We start from the raw sequence: 23908 nt of genomic DNA on the forward strand, positions 1-23908 counted from the left end.
TTGTGAGAGATAATGCACATTTAAGTGCCCATATCGCTGATGCCAAAGTGTGCTGACAGAAGACCGTCGAGTAGCCATAGCTAAGTCCTGAGAATCACTAGAAGAAGTAAGTCTGAAAAGACCATGATCCTCAAGACTCACTGCAACAATAGACTTAGTCACCCAATCAATGATGGTGTACTGATGTGAACTGAAGGTGACTGTCAAGTGTAGAGAATGTCGCAGCAACTGGTTGATTGAGAGTAGATTTAGTTCCATCCCTGGAACGTAGTACACATCAAGGAATATGAAATTCCTCCCAACAGACTGAATTTGAATGTTGCCTTTGCCAACAACCGTGTACTCTTCTTCGCCTTTAAAAATAATAGAGTCTGAATAAGGTTGGTAGTTAGTAAACCAATCTCTGTGGTCAGTGAAATGACGAGAGGCACCTGAATCAATGTACCAAGCAGATGACTTCACATGATCTGTAGGTCTTTTAGCCATGAAGGCGTAAAAGAGCCCGCTCAGTGTGCTATGCACTGTTCGCTTTGGGCTGTGATCTTGATTGCTTAGACTGTGTAGCTAAGCGTTTCCAACATTCAACTTTCATGTGTTTAAACTTGTGGCAGTAGTTGCATTGAATAGTCTTCTTTCGAGAACCATCTGATGTTGGAGCAGAAGACTTTTGTTGAGATGGTTGCTGAAACTTGCCTTTATCCTTCTGAAAGGATTTCGCAACAAAGGCTTGCTCTGTGGAGGTGGAACTAGAGCTGCTACCGAACTATTGTTTCCATTAATCTTGCTAAAGCAATAGTGTGCAGAGATTAGTGAACTTCAAATCAACACCAGAAGATGTGATGTTGAGAGTCTTGATAAAATGCTCATAGGATTTTGGTAAACTTTGAAGACTGATAACCACAATATCCTCTTCCTCCATCTTGCAATCGATGGCAAGTAACTGATTATGGATTTCTTGAATCTGATTTAGGTGTGCTTAGAGCGAGGTGCACTCATCCATAACAATAGCAAATAGAGTGTTTTTCAAAAAGAAGGCTTTGCTTTTATCAGAAGTCTCATGAAGACCTTTGAGATGTGTCCAGATCTTGACAATTGTCTTGTCGAATGGAATTTGAGAAAGCTGATCATTAGCCACGGATAATTTGAGAAGCATAATTGCCTCTCGATTATTTAGATCCGATGTATCTTGATCAAGACTTGGAGAAGTCAAACGCTTCGTAACACCCAGGAAAAGTTGATCGGTGTTCTGATATTCAAAAATTGCGATGATCCGCTACTTCCAGGTGCCATAATTTCGACCATTGATTTTTTAGTTATGCTCGAGTAGAATGTTTGTCAGAGATGCCATGGCACGCTTTTCAATGAAAAGTAGTGAAAATCTGTGAAGGCATGTTCTTAGAGGCAAAAAATGGAAGACTTAGAAAAATTAGAGTGACTCATAAGAGAGCTCGAAAAAATTAGAAGGAATATACTGTCGGTTTCTAGATCCGCTGGCTCAAAAATTGAGGCACGAAAATTGAGTCACCCAGAAAAAACAGACAATCTAGTTGAGCTCTTGAAAAACTCATCAAGAATTTGAAATCCAAAATTATTCTCGAACCCAAAAATTAGGGTTTTGAGCAAGAAAACAAGTCGGTGGCCATGAAGGTCAAAAACAATAGAAAAAATGGCAATTTGAGATTAGAATGTTTGGATTTTTGTTTTAGAGGTCGACTAGAGGCTGAGATGAAATTGAAGGGTGCTTAATATGTGGGGATTTAACTCCACAAACGACTATAAATGCAAGTTTGTGGTTGTGAAAGCCGTCAGCAGAAAAACATCATAAAAAAAGGACCCTCTTGTTGGTTATTGCCATGGTTTTTGAATGCTAGGAGCTGAGAAATCGCCTGTTACAGACGTGTGATTTGATCACAATTTCTCTATGCGATCTCCTTAGCAAAGCACGATTTTCGATCCTCAAACCCTAGCTCAAGATTGTATTAGTTTGATTTGAATTTCTCCAGGTAGAAAACCCTAGGCAGGTTTTAGAGAAATTGACTGAAATAATTTCAAAGAAGAAATTATAAATTTAAGTATTAGCTCTGATACCATATTACAGAAGTAATTGGAAAATATTATCTTGTTATTAATAGAGACCAAATGGTCAATTTATACAAATGAATGAGACGATGTTTCCTTAGGAAACGATCGTAAAGAATAGAAACATTCTATTATGAAGAAAGCAAAAAACGAAAGCAAACTAAAGCTTAATTAGATATTTACAATAGATAACCATTAACTAATAATAGACGACTTATCTATTATTGTAATATTTCCTTTGAATTTTTTTTGATGGTTTTTTGATTTTTTTTCCTTTAATTTTTTTATGCATAATTTTTTCCCTTTAAAAAACTGTGGTAAGTTTTCATTAATTTTTTCCTTTTAAAAGTTTCTAGTGGGTTTTAATAATTTTGTCCTTTGAAAACAATTATGTTGGGATTATATTTTTTCCCTAAAAATTAAGGGTTTGCTTTTGTTAGGGAGGGCTCTTTGGATTCTAAAAAGGTTTTACTGTTTTATTCCTTATGATGATGGTTTGTATGCTCATCCATGTCTTGGATTTTGTGCTAGCTATTTGTTTGGTTCTTCGACTTTATGCTCAAAAACTGTTTCTAGATTGTATAATTTGTATAGTTGTGTAAGATTCCTTTGTGAGATTTTACCCTTTTTTTCTGGAAAAAAGCACTAACTTTTAGTCTTGGGTTTGGCAATTTTTTCCTTAAATATTGTGACTTTTCATAGCCTGTTTTGGAGCGTCATTCTCTTTTGCGAAATTTTGGAGTGTTTGCTAATTTTTCCTCAAAATCATGATGGTTGTTCTCGGTTTGTCTTTGGCTACAAGGAGGGACAACTCTGTTATCCAACATCAAGGTGGGTGTTTTGTGATGATTTTTGGTCAAAAGTTTTGCAAATTCTAGAAGGGTTAGTGGAAAAGTCATCTCAGAGACGAAGTTAGTGGTAGATTCTTGTCTCTTGTTCAGAGCATTCTGAAGAAGGTGGCGGCCTTCTCTATATTTTTGGGACGGATTTTGGCTACTTTTGGTCATTAACATTCTGTAGATCTAGGGAGGGTCTCAACAACAAAAAAATGCTTTGAAGAATTTATGATCACAAGACGTGTATGGTTTGTTGGTTCCCAAAACTGCAGATTGGAATCCTACGAGTCTTGCCAACTAGATGCTGGGATATCCAACCGCTTATGGCCAACTTGACGGGATTGATCGATGCGATCCAAATTCCCTGCACATCTGGCTCTGCAAGGCTGAGGCGGGTGCACCTGATCCTGAACGAAACACTTAGGTCCAAGACACTTATAGCAGATTGATTAGAATGCAAATGTTATGAAACCTTTCAAAATGGCAAGAATTATTGAAAATTTCAAACTTGCGATTTATGAATTAAGAATAAAAGGAAATGATTGTATGAATGTTTTTAAAATAAGAATAAGTATAGATTAATGCAACAGATGAATATATTAACTCTTCAAAGGAAATATATGAAATAATTGCTAGCATATGGATTACGAATTATGGAAAATATGAAGACCAGTGTCGAAGGGCGATAGAGTCAGTATTATAAGTTTAAAATGTACAACTTGATAAAATTCTATGCACATCAATTATAAACAACTTAGTAATCAAGATGCAACAGATCAAATATATGGATGGAATTGTAAAACAGTTTAGAATGTATTTTAACTCCTGTGGTTGGGAGACAAACCGGACATAGATTCGGAAACAATTAAATATTTCTCAATATGTAAAATGCTATAATTGATCATGTACACTTATCTATCATATAAATTATTTATAAAATTAAAATAATAATTATAAAAGACGAAATTATATAATATTTTAACTCTAAAGCTTCATACAAATAAAATAAATATTTCTTACTGATCATGCCGAAAATAAAATTGCATTGGAGACGCTCATTCCACTGTAATTTGATTCCAGAATCACATAAAAATTTATTCAATAATCCACAATCCACAAGGTTAGTTAAAAAATCCATTCATTTGCCAATGAAAGAATATAATACATCAAATGGGCATGTATAGTATTAAATTTTTGAAAAATATATATGAATATGAATTGTTGTTTGATTTTACATCTATATTCATAAACCATGAAAGGGTACTAAATTCTCCTTATAACAACGTGACCCTTCATAATAAATAACTAATTGGGTTCATATGTTTTAATATTTTGCGAATGACAGTTCCACTGGTAGCTATTTGTTAGCGTTCTCGGAATGCTTATCGCAACTATATGATATGATTTAGAATGTATAGCAACTTTTCATAGAATAACTATCATGGGTGCTTTTAATATTCGGGTGCCGCATCATTTGACCCTTTCCATCATATAGAGCTGTCCGCCATGATAAAATTGAGCGCATCTTCCTGTCACGGGATTCTTCTAAGATTATCCAGTTTGTCGAAATGCGATGGTGACTCCAGACACATATTCCACGAATCAATATATTTTATTTGCCTCTTGCGAACATCCTCTTCCGCTATCCTGGGTGATTTTTGTTCTACTGAGAAATCCGGAGATTCTGCCATGGTTCTGCTGAACACACGTTCATCTGCAATAACACAGAGCATTATTAGATAATTAATGAATAATAATACTATTCCAAATTCTTTTCTTTGGTGGTTTGGGAGGACATAGAAACTAAGATCTCATGGCACATGGAAGAATTTCATGGCAGCGAGAGGGCTCCTTCAACTGATATTTCCGCTATATATAATTGTCATGAATGAAAAGATGATTTCCGATTATGACATTGGGGTTTCCTTCCTTCCTGCCGGTTCATACAATACAACGCCTTTGTATTGGATGGAAAACCGAATATTTTCATTGCACTTGTGCTTTGCTGCTGTCTACATTTGGCATATCTTTTCTCCACCAGTCGATTTGACCATACTCTCACATATCAATGTCTTGTTACTCTGACTGGGACTGCAGTGTTTCATTCTATTGGACGCTCCTCATATATGACATGGGTTATCATGCTTACTAGCTATCAATAATAGAAATGTATTCATGTTGTTCATCACTATAACTCTTTGTTTGTTCATTTCTTGTATCGGGCTTGGTCTTAGATAATATTGACTGCAGTGTTTCATTCTATTGGACGCTCCTCATATATGACATGGGTTATCATGCTTACTAGCTATCAATAATAGAAATGTATTCATGTTGTTCATCACTATAACTCTTTGTTTGTTCATTTCTTGTATCGGGCTTGGTCTTAGATAATATTTATGCTCTGTTGCACTTTAGTGTTATTGTACTCATAATATCTGAAGACTCCTTTATTTGCCACAAATCTGATATGTTTTGTTTGATATATGTCACTTTGTATGCTGTTACTGGAGCGTGAAATCTGTATACAATTGGCAGCGCTCTTATTACTTTCATTGCCACAAATAGCCCAGTTCAGAAAATCATTTGCACCATCACTTTACCATCCCTTGAATTGGATGATAAAGAAATCATTTACTAACTGCTACCTATGCTTCATTCTACAGGACATGATTGCCTGCACGATACATTGTTAACATTTTCTTGTGCATGCTGCAGATTATTAACAAGCCTGAACAATGACAAGTTGAATTTTAGTGGCTTTTTCTTTTCTTTTATCTATGCCTTCTCTTTATCTGCTATATCTTGGCAGAAACCTGGGCACCACAATTTGTCCACTCCAGATAGAGGCAACCTTTAAACATTCTCCTGAGGCTCGTATATCAACTCTGGTGATAAGTGTTTGCTCAGTTTCTGATCTTCCTCATCTATGATAATCTTGACCAAAGATAACATTTAATACTCCCTTTCTTCTGCTCTCATGAGACTCATCCTTACTGATACCTGCCAACAGAACTATCACCATTGTTTAATTGTGTCTTGTGCTGCTGAAGGCTTTTCTTATATGGCTGTCTCTCTAAATACACTGGTCTCTGAATTCATGTCTTCTATAATTGATATCAGTCTTCAAGATATCCTTTGTGATAGATCAGACCTAATAGATTAAGAGGCACATAATATCTCATAATGTCTGCCATGAGAACGCATACTATAATCCCTATATGGCTGTTTATGTTTTTTCAACATACTAATTCTCTGTATATTTCAATGCTGCATGCAAATTTCACATCTGCATAGTGTTCAAATAGGAATCTGTAAACAAGCTCTTGTTTGAGGTGAGTAATCCTTGTTATGATCTGAAGATGGGATATTGATCTCCAACATGTCTTCACAAATGAAGACTAAATTTTGTGAGAATCTAGGCTCCATCACAGTCTTTTGCAAGGTAGTTAGATGATGACCATTAAGGTAGGGTAATAGAAAATTTTAAAGTTCCTTTAATGGTCATCTTAGTTAGTCTTTAGTTATTAGGTAGTTTCTATTCTTGTCTTTAGTTCACGATTGTTTCTTTCAGAAACATTGTCTTTGTAAATCTATATAAGGATCTTTCATCTCCCTTGTTTAATACAAATTGATTAACCATAACAAAATCACTATCATATGCCATAAAATAAATCTTACCATCATGAATTATAGTGATAAAGGCAGTGAGTTTGTTTAGCATGAAGGACAAGGTGTCCATGATTGTTTTCTGTTATCAGAGATCCTTAACTGCAGTTTTAAGTCGCAAGGTAACTTGTAAAGGAACAAATTTCCAATTAGCATTAGGGCCAAGGACTAATGAAGTAATTATTTGAAAAAAAAAAAAACTCATCTGTTTACTTCTTATTGGCTGTTTTTAATATTTCTTATGCTTCTTAGTTCATTGCATTTTTTGTTAACTTGAGTCTCATCTTGACTCAATTGCCTTAAACACGGGCATCCTAGTTATAATAAATTATTTTTATGCTTTTACAGAATGGGGCGCAGTTTTAAATCAATGAAGGATTTAGCAGCATTAAATAAGGATTCCATGCAAGGAAATGACCGGTCTGGTTTTGTGCCCAGTTTTGCTTCTATCAAAGTGTTATCCCTGCTGGACAAGGACGAAAGGGTGAGATCACAACAAAATGCAGATAGAACAAATCATTCCTTGCTTTGGTCTTTATTTGAGACAGGTATAATTTTGAGTTATGGGTCTTCTCTTTAAAAACTCCCAAATCTTATCCCCAAGAGCACACCATCCTTTGCCATAAATTTTAGTTTTGTTGGTGATTCTAATCATCTGCGATAGATATGCAGATAGTCAATATTCAAAGAAAAAGTGTAATTATGCCACTCTTCCATCTTCAAAGGGACACTTCCTTTTAGATAACCACGGGGCTCCTCCTGGAAGCTTTCTTGTTCAACTTGCTGAAATCATTGCAGGCATCAAATCCGTCCGGAAGATGGCACTATTTTGGTTACAAGTAGTTGATGAGGTATCATATTTGTCTATTAAAAAATTTAATGGTATGGTAGTGATTTGATACTTTATAGAATTCTTTATCCTTATAATTGAATATTGTTAACCATATGGTTCCAGTGATTATCAAAAAATTTCAATCACTGGAATATTGAATTTTTGCATGCACATTGACAAATGTTGTATAACTATATTTTATCTACCACACAAAAATAATTGGAAAATTGACCATAGCCTTGGTATACATTAGGGATATTATTAGAGTCCCCTATGTTCGTTCAAAGTTTTAACAAAGGCATTTAATTGGCAGCATGTGGACAGATAAATTTAGCATTCATACATTCCAAATATGCCTTGAGTATGTATGTAATTGTTTAAAATGGTAATAGACTATAAAATCTACAACTGAGTTTTGTCGAAATTTTACACTCTTATAGGAGAGTAAATTGGTCAACTGGTTAACTTTATAATTTCTGTTGAATGCACAGTTTCAGGTTTAAAAATATTTGTATAATGATCAGAATTAGAGTATTGCTGCAATTTGGTTATAGGGAATACCAATACCAATATTCATTTAATGATAACAAAAAGGCAATATTCTGCTCTAATTTATAAATGCCATCTTATCAGCAATTAAATATAACTCAGAAACTATAAATGAATCATTGAATTACAGAACCAGAATGCATTGACTGCTTTGTACATTTACTATGCACTTTTTTTGTTCAATTCCATAGCAATTTACCTCGCCCAATTTTACGTCAAACAGGGATCAGCAGTTCATGAAGAAATTCCACACGGGGAGAGGATTCCTGATTGGCTGGGCCCGCGTCTGAGCACCATGTTACAAGACGATGGAGAGAGAGAGATACTGTTGAGCCTATACCATCCTAGCCCAACTATACTATGACTCTCATATGTGCACCTACAAGACAGGCAAGACCCTAGGTCCAGGAGCGACCTTACACTGTTTTGGTCATGGAAGCACATAGTAGTGATTCAATCACTTATACACCAGGAGATGTGGCGGTTGCACAAGACATATACATGCTACTATTGGCCTCCTATTCACCATACTTCTACAAACTTAGTTGGCTTCTGGCGATGATGTTTGGATGAGATCATCATTTTTGATTGGGCACCATTTGTAGCCTGTGAGAGGTCAATGGGACCCAACCTAGCAGGAGCATAGGGAGAATGATCAACTACCTCTGGTACATTTAGACAAATTGCTGGCTGATTGGTCAGATTGCATACATGATTACACACTGCATGCCCTCCAGGGTCTGACAACAGTTTGGGTACATCTAGGGTGTAGTGCTAGATAGTTTCCCTTGTTCATTGGTATCCAGGGGGTAGGAAGACTTTGGGGGATGGGATTTCTGGTAGAAAGATCTTATTTATGGTTACAATGCTTTTCAGAAAAAAGTAAGAACTAATGAAGACTAAGGCTGGGCTTTATAGCTTACAATCAGTTTTCCACCAAATCAATAGGTGTCTTGAAGAGAAGAAAAGTCTTCAATCTCCTTTTTGGGTTGGATCTAACCATAGTTCCAAGACTTTGTAGTACTTTCCGAGTCCTGGTGAGTCTCGAGTTGAGCAACCCTAGCCGAGTCTTAGAAGTGTGAGACTCTACAAGAACTCACTCTAGACGAGACTCACTAGAAACTAGTCTTTGTCAAGTCCTACCAAGTCTGGCCCATTCTTTTCCAAGTTCCGAGTTGGGTAAGCCTTCTCAAGTCGAGTCTTGGTTTTAACGATCTAACTGAAAATAATCATTAAATACCCTTGAAATTGCTCCAAAAAGTGTCATAAATACCCTAAACTACCCTTTAACCATATACCCCTTTGAAAAACGTTAGGGAGTTCCTAGATGCTTGGGAATGTTGCGAACTTAGTCAAACTGCCCCCTACTTCATCTCTACCTGCTTTCCATCTCAACAATTTTCTCCAAGATGCTTGGGAAATTGCACAATTTAGCCTATATCTCTGCTCCAGCTTGCCAACTGACCACCCAGCTATCCCAATTAAGAGGAGATGTCACTTTGCCTTGCTTTGAGGCTGAAAGAAACTTTGGGGGTCAGATGGAAGAGAAATAGTTCATTTAAGACCTCTATGACTGCTCAAAACCGACTCACTCCAAACTGCCTTTTAATGCATATACATTTATTAGGCTTTTTGCTTCATGTCAAATGGCATCAAATCTGCTCCTTCATGAGTCGTTGCAGCTTCTGTCTACTAAACTTAACCTTTCTTAGTTCATCTCCTACATATGACTTCTATTTCTTGGTTGTTGAAACTGATCATGCTGTTTTACTTCTTGTTCCTCGCATTTTATATTCATTCCTCAAGGTTGTTCTCATTTTCAAATTGTTCTCACTTGATGTCAGTATCTCTGTTCATGCTACCTTCAATGATCTTTTAGGAACTCAGTAATGAAATGACTCTTGGGCTGGTAACTATTGCTCCTTCAGCATGAGAGTCTTTGGTTGTCATTGTATATGATTGTAGATATTCCATGTGTGATTTTTACAAGCTTCGATGCATGCTATTTTCTGTCTTTCCGAGACCAAAACTTTTGAACTATCATTAGGCACTGCTGCTTTCTTAATGGTCTGTCACCATCATGGCACTGTTTAATTTCTTTATGGAAAAAATGCCAAATACTAGGTCTTGGTCATGTATTCATACAACCCCTTTGTCATTGTTCCTTGTCTTCTACTGTGCTTTGCATTTCATCTAAGATCTAGTCCTAAAATGTTCTCAAATTTCAATTAAGTCTCCAATTGCACTGGCATTATCGTTACTGTGGTTTTACCCTTCATCAAGCTATTCACTTAAAGGCTTCATCATTTGGAACAGTTTCCTTACCAAGAATAAGCCCTCTGTCATTTTCTTAACTGTACCGTGACTGCCGTTACAATTTTGAATGCCACATGTGGTCCTTAAAACCTCTGTTTCCTTCATTACCTTCCTCCATTATTAAGTGACTTTTCCTGTTTGGCAGCCTTTTGCTTGTTGGGAAAGGATAATTGTTAGCCTTTGGTACATAACTGACCTATACTTACTGATTTAAGCAACCAAAGTTTCATATCATCTATCAATCATTTATTGAGCCAACTTCTTTAAATAAATGAATGAAACAAGCTCCTCTTTTCCTACTCATTTACTGTCCTGAAATTGCTGCTCAAACTGTTCATTTTGGGCTTGCAACTTCAAAGGATTGCCACAGTTAAATCAGAGGACTGCCTTCATGCTTTATTTCTGCTTACCCACTGTGATGTGCAATTCTTTGTGCACGGACTCTATGACAACTGGGATTCCAGTGAGTTAGTTGTTCCTTTGACTATCCTTGCTGCTCCAACATGAATGATTTTTCTGTTTCTCCTTTGGCTTCTATACCATTTTATTGTTTCACTCACATGATGCCCTTACCTGCCAGTTGCATGCTTTTCAAATTTGACTCATTTCTAATCACAATGCTTATTTAGGTATTTAATTGATTATCACAAAGCTCACTATGATAATTTTTTTTTTCTTTCCAGTATATGGATTCTGATTGTCTTCAATCTGCAGCTGTGCACTCTGGTCTAAAAGCTGAAAACTCCCGCAGAAAAGATGCATCTGACATTGATATGGCATGTAAACGTGCAATAGCCATTAACTCTGATTCTGAACTTTGTCTTTCCATTGCAGTGATCATCTCCTGAACCTTTTATGCAGCCCATATAATGAAGATCCTTGATTGATATCTTCTTGCAGCAGAGGAAAACAAACACTTCAATGACAACATCTAACCTCAGATACCGATTCGTGGGGTCCAGGCCTGGCTTCCGCATCGAAGGCGGACGGACTCCGGATGCGCCCGGAAGCCCTGCGGGTGCTGGCCGGAAGCCAGCCGCAGGCTCCCGGATGCGCCTGGAAGCTGGGTCTCAGCTTCCAGGCGCATCCGGGAGCCTGCGGCTGGCTTCCGGCCAGCACCCGCAGGGCTTCCGGACACATCCGGGAGCATCTGCGGGCCCAGCGGCCTTTCAAACAAAAAACAATAATAAAAACATAAAGATATCTCTGCTCCTTATGTGTCCAGTCAAAATGACTGTTCTGCCATCTGCCACATGTCATGTACTTTTTTAATCCTTGACACAGATACGTACAACCTAAGTAAAGCTGATGGTGAAGAAATGTGTTAGAGGGATATGTTTGCGATTAGAGTGGTATTAAGCTATGTGCACTTATTGATTAATATACAGGGCAAATGGGAAAGAGTGCCTTTGGTGGACCAGGCATTAACTAAATCGATATCTCACATGGCAGGGGCCAAGTAAAACATTAGTTTGCTAATAAACATTCCACAATCTTTTGAACTGATTAGTAATAATTTAAATTAATCCAACAGAAAGTGCCAGTACACAATCATATGCTGTCTCAAAACTGCAAAACTGCCTTTCAAGCATCATGTATCCTTCAAGACAAGCACAGGGATTCCCCAACAAAAATTATTATTCAGGAAAGAAATCATCAGTAAGAAGTCCCAAATATGGACTCCTGTAATTTCCGATCTACAAAAAAAATCTGAATTAGGCAAGGACAATTTGAATTGCGCTGTATTAACAAACATTTTGTAGAAATCTTCATCATGACAAACTTATGGTATCCCTCAAAAGGATTAAAACTGTATAAGAAATCCACAAAATAGAAAACATAAACCTGGAAGCAACAGTGTAATACTAGCTTGATAAAGGCAACATCTAACTGCTAAGATGTTACAGGCTAAATCTGGATAATGATGAATATTTGAAATAGAATTTTTACTAGAATCCTGCGAATATTCTGACAAAGAGGATGCCCAACATGAAAACAAACACAAACAGAGCAGTCTTCAAATGCAATATCTAAAGTTGACAAATAATTGAGATATTAAATACCTGACAGCATTATTAAAGTCAATTATAGGGCTTTCTGCCAGTCACAGTCAAATTCACTCTCAAATTCGAATATAGGGCTTTCTGCCGGGCAACATCTAATCACTGCTAAGATGTTACAGGTTAAATCTGGATGAAGCTAAAAATTTGAAATAGGATTTCCACCAAGAATCCTACAAATATATATATATACACACACACACACACACGCACACACACGTTTCCTCCCGCATCCGCATCCAAAAAAAAAAAAAATCCCCGCATCCCATATCCGCTTCCAGAATCCGCTTCGGAATCCGCATCCGAATCGGTAACTTAGCATCTAACCCTTCATGAGCATTAAAAAGTGGTTGTGTAATGTCCCCCTCAAACAAAAAATATGTAAATATTTATTAAATGCTCTTTACCTCTTTTTTTCATTCAATAAATAAAAGATATCACATATATGATGAGGGAAAAATTGAACAAATAAACATATATGTAAAGAAAGAGGAATAGAAGACAAGAATTTGGCAATGTGGCCTGGGCAAATAAGTGGCTTACTGCCAAGCTGGAAGCTTATGTGGAAGGTAAAAAGAGAAGATCTTGGGCTCGTTATGCGGGGTGTAAAGATTCTGCAAATTCTGCTTTTACTTCAGTACTTGGAAGCTGAGAATGGTCTTCTAATAATCTGATTATTGAAGAAGTTGACACACACACACACACACACAGACACACATATATATATATATATATATATATATATATATATCTGCAATAGATCAGTGTAATGATTTTGCTGAGGAAATAACCTTAATTGTGTAATATATGGAGAACACCGAACTTCTCTGATGCTGATACAATAAGTAATAATCAACCTTTTAAATGAGAGTATCTTCTGATCTTAATCGCAGGATATTGGTGCTTAGAAGAGAAGACTTAATTGTTTCTGTGTGTTCTCTAACTGCACCAATAACCTCCTTAAATATTGGTGCTAAAGGATTTGTCCCTCAAAGGGACATGTCCCTTCCTAACTTAACAAATACAATCCCATCTAGAAATTGGTGATTAGTGAGGCATGTTATAACTTATGCTATTTAACAAAGTGTGTTAGATTAGGTAACCAATACCAAACAGTTTCTAAGAAGTCGCCTGCTTTCTAGAAGGTTATATCATTCAAGGAAACACCAATTCTATTTAAGGTAAGAAGGTCGAGTGCGATCTGCACTTTCAGACCTGTATATTGTCAGGTTAAATACTTAACACGGGGGAGAGAAGGGAATAACAGTGGGGAATTTGCATAGCAGGAGGGAGGAAGAAAGAAAGAGTTTATGTCAGAGAATAAGGGAGACGAACTTATTTGCTGATCCTCTGTTCATCATAGAGCCTCATCAAGAGAATCTCTATCTTAAGCAATATAGATTTACCCAGGATAGGATTGTGAACAAAAAAGGGTAATTGAATTGCCAGCGATTTTAATCAGGGCTGGATTGCTGCAGATTTTAGCATCTGGCCAATAGTTTTAAAATAGCAAGTCTTCAGTGTTGAGAGAGACACCCAAGGCGGTGGAGTGAACATATTAAAGGTAGCGTCTAAAGAAATAGGCAGCATCTGATACTTCCAGAGGAAACCAATATTGATAGAAACGCCGGGAAAGTCAAGTCGCTTCATGTTGAAGCACCCCATGTGATAATAAGGCAGCTTAAGCAGCTATAAGCAAAAACTTCTTCAATCACATGGGCAGAGAGTTGCAGAGGGAACTTGACCAAGTGGAATAGTCAACCAGTTGGGGATAGCGAAGACTCCCTTTCATTGCAATGGCAATAAATTGAATGGTTACATTGAACTGCGTTAACTCTATCCGGGATTAACTGTGGAAGAGGATAGATGGATTGATATATCCATGGTCACTGAGGTGCCACAGGAGCTTGTAATGGAGACAAAATAGCATCCCGTGTTCAGGGGAGTGAAGAACATAATCCATGCTGGGGTAGGACACAGGTCTGGGAGTGTTCATATGTGGGAATGCTGCGGTTTCTAACCAATATACAATGGCACTTGACTACTGGAACAAATAATGTGTGTGTGAACTCCATGATGCCAAGAGTCAGCTATTGACGTGTGCAGGAGCTGTAGAGGCTTGTCAATGTGAGTGTCGTGAAGGAGCATTTATGGTCAGTTCTAGAATGTTTACAGTGGGGATAAGAGTGCAGAATTCAGTGTTCAGGTTTCGGAGGAGCCATCATCAGAGAGGAGTTAGTGGGAAATTTACCAACCTTACTTGCAACTTGCTGGGTAAAGAAACTTGACTGAGCCTGTGAAACCTGTAGAACAACCGATATGAGGAGATTTGTGCATATTAAGGGTAACATTTTGGTTGAACTCAATATTTCTTCCTGTAGTGTTATTGTTACTGCCTTAACTTATCATGTTGGAATTGGAGTAAAGCAAGTGGATATCCTCTTGTCTATGATATCGTGTAATAAAAAGTTAGTGACTTATCCATTGCCAGGCATCCCTTATGGTCATTGTGTTGCATGTGTTATTTCCTACATAGTAAAGGAGTGAAACTATTCAATCAACAGAAAACAAAGCATTGCAAATCACAATAGGGGTGGACCATTATAGTTGTATCAGAGCTTTGATAAGCTCATGGGTAGTTCACTCGTTATGCGTCCATTACAACACTACATCCACAGGAATAAATCAAACACCAACTTGGACCAATAGCCTGAGATTGGGTAATCTACTGAAGACGAGTTCACTTTCATTTGGGGAATCACAAGAGCCAACTTTTTACGTTTTGACTATATCTTGGATGCAAGAATTTAAAACTCAAACAGAGCCATATGATAAACACTTGCCTGTGTGAAGTGCAGAACACTGTGAACTGCAAATGGAATGGGCTTGTTAGAAGTATCAAATGACCACGTAAGGCCTTGAGATTTTGCACATAAGTACTCCAAGATACTGACAATATAGGGCAATAACTAGCCTCTCTTGACAATCAATAGACCATGAATTATAACACTCTTAAATGACCATTTTGAAGATGAAACCCTATGCACACTGAAAATCTGAATAAACTGTGTTTCGATTTGACCTGGCAAACTTATTAAACGAAATCGTTGGGGTCTCAAAATGGAAATGGGGGCTTGTTGACATGTCAACACAGGGATGATCAACTGGTTATGAAATGCAAGCCAGCAAAGTGGGGTCGTTGGATTAATCTGAAAATGTGCAAAGTGCAGATCTGTGTTAAACCCTTTAAACTAGGTACATAAAAAAGATGTCAAAACTGAACACATGAGGATGCAAATGGTCGAATGCACTTAGTGATAGGTGTTAAATATGTAATGAGCCCTGCTGGCTCACTCCTGACTATGCTGTAGAAGTAATATTGTTTTCCTTGTCTTCTTGAAAGTTTGTGATTTTTTGGATTATATGCTTTTCAGATTTTCAGAAGAAATAAAAACAATGTATATAAATAAATGGCAATCCACACTCTTATCTATAACTTTACAAATACATACAATCAATTGCAGCTATATGAAATGCACGTTTACTAAATATCTGAAGTGCAAGGAACCTGACAAAGATTAGAAACATGGAGGTACTTGATTGTGGCAGATGGAATTGATAGTTGATTCAGAAGTAAATAACGCTGCTTCCAGATTACTGTTCGCAGCCCTCTAAATGTCAAACACCACCTATAATGACTGATTGCAGCTGTGAGTAGAGGCCACACTACCTTTATTTTGATGCCACCTTTGTATAGAATGCAATGAAACCACAAAATTGGCCTGTGATAGCAGACTATTGCCCAGCTCTATGTAGCCACTCCTAAACGGCAATCACCAGCAGTAATAATATCTCAAACCCTCATTAAAACTCCTTACTGATTCTCAGAATCGATTTGCAGCAATGACCCGATGACAGACACAATTCATTAGCATAAGAACCAACTCAGTTGTTGAAAGACATTGAAGAAAATTCACCATTTCCTCCAATTCAACACCAAACTCTTGGAATTCATACTTCATCAAATAAACAATGTATAATAGAATGATTCGATCCTTGCAAGGCATTATAGTTATAACATTTTAATGCAAAGGCTTATGATGACTACGATGATTATGATGACAAATGTTTGGACTGTAGTAACAATTGAAAAAAGGAATTTTTTTTTTGTTTTTGGAAATTATTTGAAAAATGACCAAGGAAAATGCAGTGATGGGATATGTTTTGACTACAGTAAGGACTAGGAAAGAAACTAGTTTTTGTGTTTTTGGAAAAATGACTAAGGACAATGCAATGGTGAGATATAATTTGACTGTAGTAACCACTAGGGAATTATTATGATGACAACTAGAGATATAGTAGCACAATTTTATGTGTATGCCTAAAGTGTTTGTAAAGAAGAAAGAAGAAAGAAGTATGGTGCTTAACGAAGATATCGATAAATCATTATGTTGCATCCATCACACATGAATATTTATATTAATACCATCATTGCATCAATCAACATGTTAGTACGAAGGAAGCATGTAGAAGATATAACGTCACATAGAGGCATATGGCATCAGTCATAAGGGCAAGTCCTCTTAAATAACTCTATCAGACAAAGAGAGAAGAGCATCATTGTAATGAAAGGAGGATTAGATCAGCAAGTTATAATATGTTGATCAGAAAAAGGATGTTCCGCAGTACTTCAGCCAATCAGATAATAAACATCAACCAAATAGCAAGCATTAAGTAGGTCAATCATATATGAAGATATTACTATCAGATAAAAGATGCTATCATAACTATAAGCATCAAATAATTTTTCTTTGGATCGTTCATGTCATGCAAGCAGAAGAATATATTATCTTTGCATAAGAAGGATCAATTAAGGATCGATCAAGGATTCCAATTAGCAATCTACTAATCAGCTATCCAATAGATATTGATTAATTTAGTTTGCTAACAAACATATCCATCAGAAAAGTCGAATCATCATAACAGAAAATCAATTGGCTTATAAACATCTATTATTGCTTTAAGGAAGAAGTTTACTAATCAAATGATCAATCATAACTGTTAATAAGACAAGGACTTGAATGATTATAAATGGCAGCAATTAAGAGATAATAACTAATGCTTAACACATAATCATTAAGCATGAAGGGATATGATTTACATAAACTGATCTAATCATGTTATGGAAAGATGTGATCTGATTAGGGAGAGATACGATCAGGGAGAGACATCTCTTTGGCGCAATCATTACTTATTAGAAGATACAAAAGGGAGATTGAATTGATCCTTTCAAACATCATCAATTACTTTGCTCTCTTTACATCGTTATTGGATTGCTCAAGTGAGCACTTTCCACTGGCAGAAGTGGTTGCTTATATCTAAAGTAAGAAATCAAGAAGAACACCATTGTTGCAAGTTTACGAAGACAAATCAGAAACAACACTATATCTATATAAGTGAAGTTATACATATTTGCATATTCATAAAAATATATTAAGAGTAGAAAATCAATCCATCGCTGCAAGCGATAGGAATATATATTGTAGCATACTTCTCATTGTTAAATCAGTGATGGACACTACCATTGGGTGCATAATACAGATTGTACTATTCTTTTTTGCACAATTCATATTGTTTAGCAGAAGTCTAGATTGGATCAAATATCATCTTTGCATAGACTAAATTGCTATATCAGATATAGCAGTGATATTCGTTCTCATATATCATATAACATCATCTTATAATGGTCCTCAATTATATTAGATAAGGACAAATCATTTAGAACGTGGTATTATAAACTATTATTCTTGGAATAAAGTAACTTTAATTATTATTGTTCTAAGAATTATTAGAGCAATTGATTTTTATAAGTTAATTGTCCCATATTCCAAAGTTTTAACAGAAAGGGATATTACATCTGATCCACAATCTCCAGCATTTTTTCCTTTTTGCTTAAGATGTTAGGTCAATAGTTGTAGCTTTGGTTGCAGTTGTTTGTTTTTACTTATGAGATTGTGTGCATGTGTTTGAACATATCCAATTTGTGTATTCTTGCATTGTTTACTCTCTGCTTTTAGTTGAATGATATAAACACGTAGTCTTACGATTCTTTTTTTTTTTTGAAAAATCATGAATTCTTTTGCCTTGTGCTATAAGAACTTCTCAACCTTTTACCTTAAGCAAAACAACAAAATATAGACCCTTAATTAGCTTGAGTGCGAAATCCTCAGAAAAGCATTGTAAAGATTGCAAATTGCGTGTATCTTTCTTAGTAGATTCGATTTGATTTTACATTGATCTTCCTCTTCTAATTTGAAGAGCGGTTCTATTGTGCATCTGCACCATTTTTTGTTGTACTGAAAAGTATAAATTAAAACGCTTACACATTGTGATATTGCTATCAGTATTCAACTGTGTAGTTTATGAGTCAAACTCATCGACCCATAGCAATGTCACAATTTGACTTGTTGTTGAAAGCATCTCATACTTATCACTAACACACTACTTATGGTAACAAGATAATTGCTACAAATTCCTTGATTGTAGCATGTAAGGTCAAATTAGGTTTGGAAAGTGAAAAGTTTATCAATTTTCATCTTAGGAATTTTTGTAATAAACATAATGTTATTTATTATAACACATTTATTCTTTGCTGAGATTATATTTGTACAAAACAGAAGGTTATTCGTTTTAACCATAGTTAAACTGCCTTGGGAGACGGGGGGACAGAGGGGCCTTGATTTGGGGACAGCGAGGGGACGGCGGGGGGACGGCGGCGGGGGATGGGGGGGTGGCGGAGGGAGCAGGGGTGTATATACTATACATCTGATACTTAAAATGCTAGTTATGAAAAGATATACTACAATTATACAATATAAGATACAAAGATGTAAAAAACTTAAACATTGAACATTGCATTGAAGTTTTCAACTAGAACGTCATGATTCATGATCAAATAAGTTATAACAAACAAACAATGAACATTGAACATTGAACATTAGAAAATTCAAAATAATAAATATTAGTCTATATATCAGTCTTTAGATCAATAGTATGAGCATCTAGATTCTACTATCTAATAGTAATCAATGATCATATGAGTCATGACTCATGACATAAAGATGATTACAATAAGTATCATGTACCATGAATCATGATATCAAAATAAGTATATAATGCAAACAAAAACTACAAGTCTCCAAGAGTCCAAATCAATGATCAATGATCATCCCCTGGAGGTTGAAACTCATCGCCACTGGAACTATCAGTCTCTCCAAGATCAAGAGCTTAAAAGGGAACACCAACTAGCTCTGTGGCTGGATCTAAAGCATCCTCCTCATCAATCTGCGATGGCTCCTCAGGCTGTACATCCGATCATGATGTTGGGCTTTCCTTGTACACACTTGTGGTGCAGTCATTGATACACAACACACTATGTACAGCCACTAGATTCTTTGCTCTTTGAGAGGTAAGTCTATTCCTCTTAAGAGAGTGGATGAAGCTATATGTAGACCAATTCCTCTCAGAAGCTGAGGAACTAGAAACCTGAGATGAAAAATAATTGGCCAATGTAAGACTCGAGAATTAGAAGTTGAACAATGATCATTGAACAATGAACAATGAAAAGTTAAAAGTTGAGGAACTAAGTACCTAGGACAACAAACAAATAGCTAGTGTGGTGGTTGTAGATTTCGGTCCATAAGCTGACCACCACAAAATGGGATCCTCTTGTGCCATAGTCTTGATATCCGCCTTTGCCGCTTGTTTGTAACCCCTAAGAGTAGCAAATTTGGTCCACTCAATGCGAACCTTAGCTGCTATCTCAGGGTCATACATCCTATCTATGCACTTGAGGAACCCTTCCTTCACTTGAAAAAATTTAAAAAGTACAAATTATTAGCAAATAGAAGAATCAAGATACTAGTAATGTAAATGATTTTAATTTATAAAATGATAAGAATCTAAGTCTTAAAGTGTTATATAATATAAATCACCTCATCATTGTGAACTGGTGTAACTCTACCAGGCCTAGTCATGTACCACCTCAGATTCAATGCATATGCAACCATGTGTAAGGGTGTGTTAAGTTTGTCCCATCTACGTTGAATAATAGGCTGAATGTGATCATTGTAGAAGGCTAATGTGGGGTCCTTCTCTCGTACAATTGCCCTCATCTGCCCAAGCATAGAATGAATGCACTCATACACCTCTCCAAGTGTGGGCACATCCCCATCTCCATACCTGATCACCTCGAAGACTGGCCTAATAATAGAGACAATGTATTTTGCATCGCTCCAAAATACATCACTCTTAACTATATCCTTCACCCTCATCCCCTGCTCTGACCTGGAACCATCCCACCTATTCCATTCATTCATCATAACCATTAGTTGTAGTGGCTCCTGCAACTCAAGCATTCTCTCCAAGAGAATGAAATAGGATGCATATTGTGTCTCAACTGGCTTTAGGAACTCCTTGTTGGCGAAGCTCCTAAATAGTGCATGTGAGGTGTGGTGGTTGCAGATATACATCTACACATCTCTAGCATCACTCACCACTCCTTTTATCCAACTAATCTTCCCCATATCCTTTAGAGCATTGTTCATAGCATGCACACAACAAGGAGTCCACCAAATATGCCGATATGTGGCCTCAATAAGCCTCCTTGCAGCTTTGCACACATGAGCTGCATCTGTCACTACTTGGACCACATTTTGTGGCCCAATCTCCTCAATGGCTTCTCGAAGAATCTGAAATTGAAAATCAGCATCTTTTCGATGCCTTGAACAATCAACCGCCCTAAGAAATAATAGGCCCTCTGTACATGTGATTATGACATTGATGAGTGGACGGTGTCTAATGTTCGTCCACCCATCCATGACAATGCTGCACCCCGATTCCTCCCAAACAACCCTCATGGTCTCCATGGACTCACTAATCTTGGCATACTCATTATCCAAGATTTTAGTCCTCAATTTGTGCTCACTTGGTGGCACATATGATGGTAATCCCGCCTTCGCTACTTTCTGAAATGCCTCCTTAAAATAAGGAGACCGAGCAATGTGAAGTGGAACGCCATTGGCAAATAACATTCTCCCAATGCATGCATCTAACTTCTCTCTCGTCTAGGCTGCAAACAATTCTGCTATAGGGTTGTTGTCACTAGACTGTGCCCTGCGTTTACCCTTGCTCATCTCAGCTGCTGCTACACTTATAGAGCTATAAGTAGAGGAAGGTGCGGAGGCTGCCCCTAGCAATGAAGTAGATAAGCTCTATGCTGTGGTCTAGAAGAAGACATGCGTTGGTGTTGTTGCCCCTGTATTTCTTGCTCATGCACCTCCTGTATAGTCTGAATCTGTTGCCTACCAGCCAAAGTAGTAGGCACTGGAAGGCCGAAGTCCTCTGGAACTCCCCAAAGCTTGTTGAATTCAATTCTAATCCTCAAGTTTTTGGATTCAGCCAAAAACTTACATGGTAAGACACCTTTACCTGTCCAAAAGAGGAAGTGTGCATTCACTCTAGTGATGCTACCATACCAGTCTTCACCACAAATATTGCATCTCTACTTTCTTGTGCCACCTGTTCCTTGTTTGCTTGTTATTCTAGTGGCAAATTGTTTTAAAGGAGATTTTGGATCAAACTTACCCCTAGCCCACTGTGCCAAAGCTGGGGAGGGGCAATCAGTAGATGGAGTACCAAATAGTATAAAACTAGTACCCATGGAAGTGGAACTAGTTTGGGCCCTTTGCTGATTTGGCCCAACCGGAATTGCAATATCACTCTCATGGTCACCCCTCTCAACAGTGTCATCATCCTCCTCAGCCCCAACCTCAGGCTCAGGCTCATATTTTGATTCACTGCCACAATCTGAATGAAATTCCATCTCATCATCACTATGAGTATTCATTGTGACACTGCATTTCACAAAATGAAAAAACAAAAGTTAATAAAGCTAAATTAAAAAACTGTAAAACTAAAACATCAAGAATCTTAATCTATTATTGAAATTTATAAATGATAATCATAACAATAACAAAATGAAACAAATTAGAACCAAAGAACAAAAAATTGAAATAGGCAAGGCTTATTGTTTATTAATATAAAAAACTTAACTTTTTTTGTTATTTCTTACATACTGAAATCAGCTCAGAAAAGCCCAAATCCTACAGAACCATTGGCAGTCAATTTTTGTTTTTTTTTTTTTTTTTTCAAATTTATTTATTTATTTATTTTTAATTGATTCCCCCAAATATAGTTCAAAGAGAGTAGAAGTCGTCGGTTTAAACAATCGAAAATAGACATTTCAAAGAGTCCAGAGATAATATAAGTCTTTTAAACAAACAAAAGCATTCATAAACATGCATTTTAAAATCATACAAATACGTTAGAAACCCTACCTTTTGCTTTAAAAACTCCAACAAGATTCGGTAAACCTTGAACCACCCTCCTCTTCTTCTTCTTGCTCCTAGGCTCTCCTTTTTCACTTGCAAACACTTTCTTCACTCTTGCACAAACCCTTATATCAGCTCTTCACTCGTCTTCTTCTTGCTATTGCAAACAATGAGAAATGCAAATGTGAATCAAAATGAAGAATAGAAGGGTTTTAAACAAAGGAGGAGGAATGGATGGGCCCCACAATCCAATACAATAAATAAGAAACATTAAAACATTTTAAAAATGAGTTCAACTTTTTTATTTTTTATGTGTCTTTTTTGCTTGCCGTGGGAGACATCCAAGTGTCCCCCCACAACGAAGGAGACTCCTTGGCGTCCCCCCGCACCCGTCTCGGAGATGTTTCCCCGTCTCCGGCAGCGGTGGCGCTTTGAGATGCGCCGCCCGAAATGCCGAGACGTTGTCCCCCCATCTCGGGGACGTCCTCATCTTCGAGATGGCCCTAACACATTTAAACTTTTTTGAGATTTACGTTCAAGATCACCTTCTTAACTTCCATTAGGTCTGAGATGTGATGGTCCTTGTCTATTACATCATTAGATTTTTTCATCTTTCCTTCTCATGGATGTGTGGATTTGAGACTTGAAGCATGGTTACTGGAACTTGGGAATGGTTTAACAGGACACATTATCAGAGCTGTTTTTGACTGGGAAAACATGTAGAACTATATAAAATGATTTAATCATTGTAAACTGTTTCATCAAGGTGCAAGTTGTCTAATAGAAGTATTTGTGACATTTCACCTAACTTCCTCCTTGTGGATATGCATATTTTAATTAAATCCGATCCTTTCAATAATCAAGATTATTTTGTTACCTCTCTTTTATTTAGTCTATTATTAAATAACAATAAGGTATGGTGTTAACTTGAGTATCCATCTCTGGGTATGCCATGGGCAGTAACTATAATGTCATTGAACAGTTTCTTCATTTATTATTTTATTGGATTCGGTATTTTAATAATAATAATATTATACATCAAATCCAATAGTTATAGATGAAACTGCTTAACAACTTGATAAATAGCAGCGCTGCTGCTATTTTTCATTCATCAAATTTAATTTATATGAAGAAGCCATTCAACAAGTTAATATAGTTACTGCCAACAAATACTTACCG

At 36.8% G+C, this 23908-nt stretch overlaps 1 protein-coding gene across 6 annotated transcripts in view; it reads left to right on the forward strand.

Moving 5' to 3' along the window:
- The window catches only part of LOC149552460 (Rab3 GTPase-activating protein catalytic subunit), a 184730-nt gene that overhangs the window by 62538 nt on the left and 98284 nt on the right, over window positions 1-23908 (forward strand). For all 6 annotated transcript variants that reach the window (XM_089788023.1, XM_089788026.1, XM_089788025.1 and 3 more), the window contains exons 6-7: window positions 6930-7129; window positions 7254-7432. In XM_089788023.1, coding sequence (XP_089644149.1) covers window positions 6930-7129; window positions 7254-7432 — 379 coding nt within the window. The remainder of the gene's footprint in view (window positions 1-6929; window positions 7130-7253; window positions 7433-23908) is intronic.

The sequence above is a fragment of the Cupressus sempervirens genome, chromosome 6 (genome assembly GCF_028749045.1).
Source record: "Cupressus sempervirens isolate cs-2001-9-10 chromosome 6, ASM2874904v1, whole genome shotgun sequence".
Classification (NCBI taxonomy): Eukaryota; Viridiplantae; Streptophyta; class Pinopsida; order Cupressales; family Cupressaceae; genus Cupressus; species Cupressus sempervirens.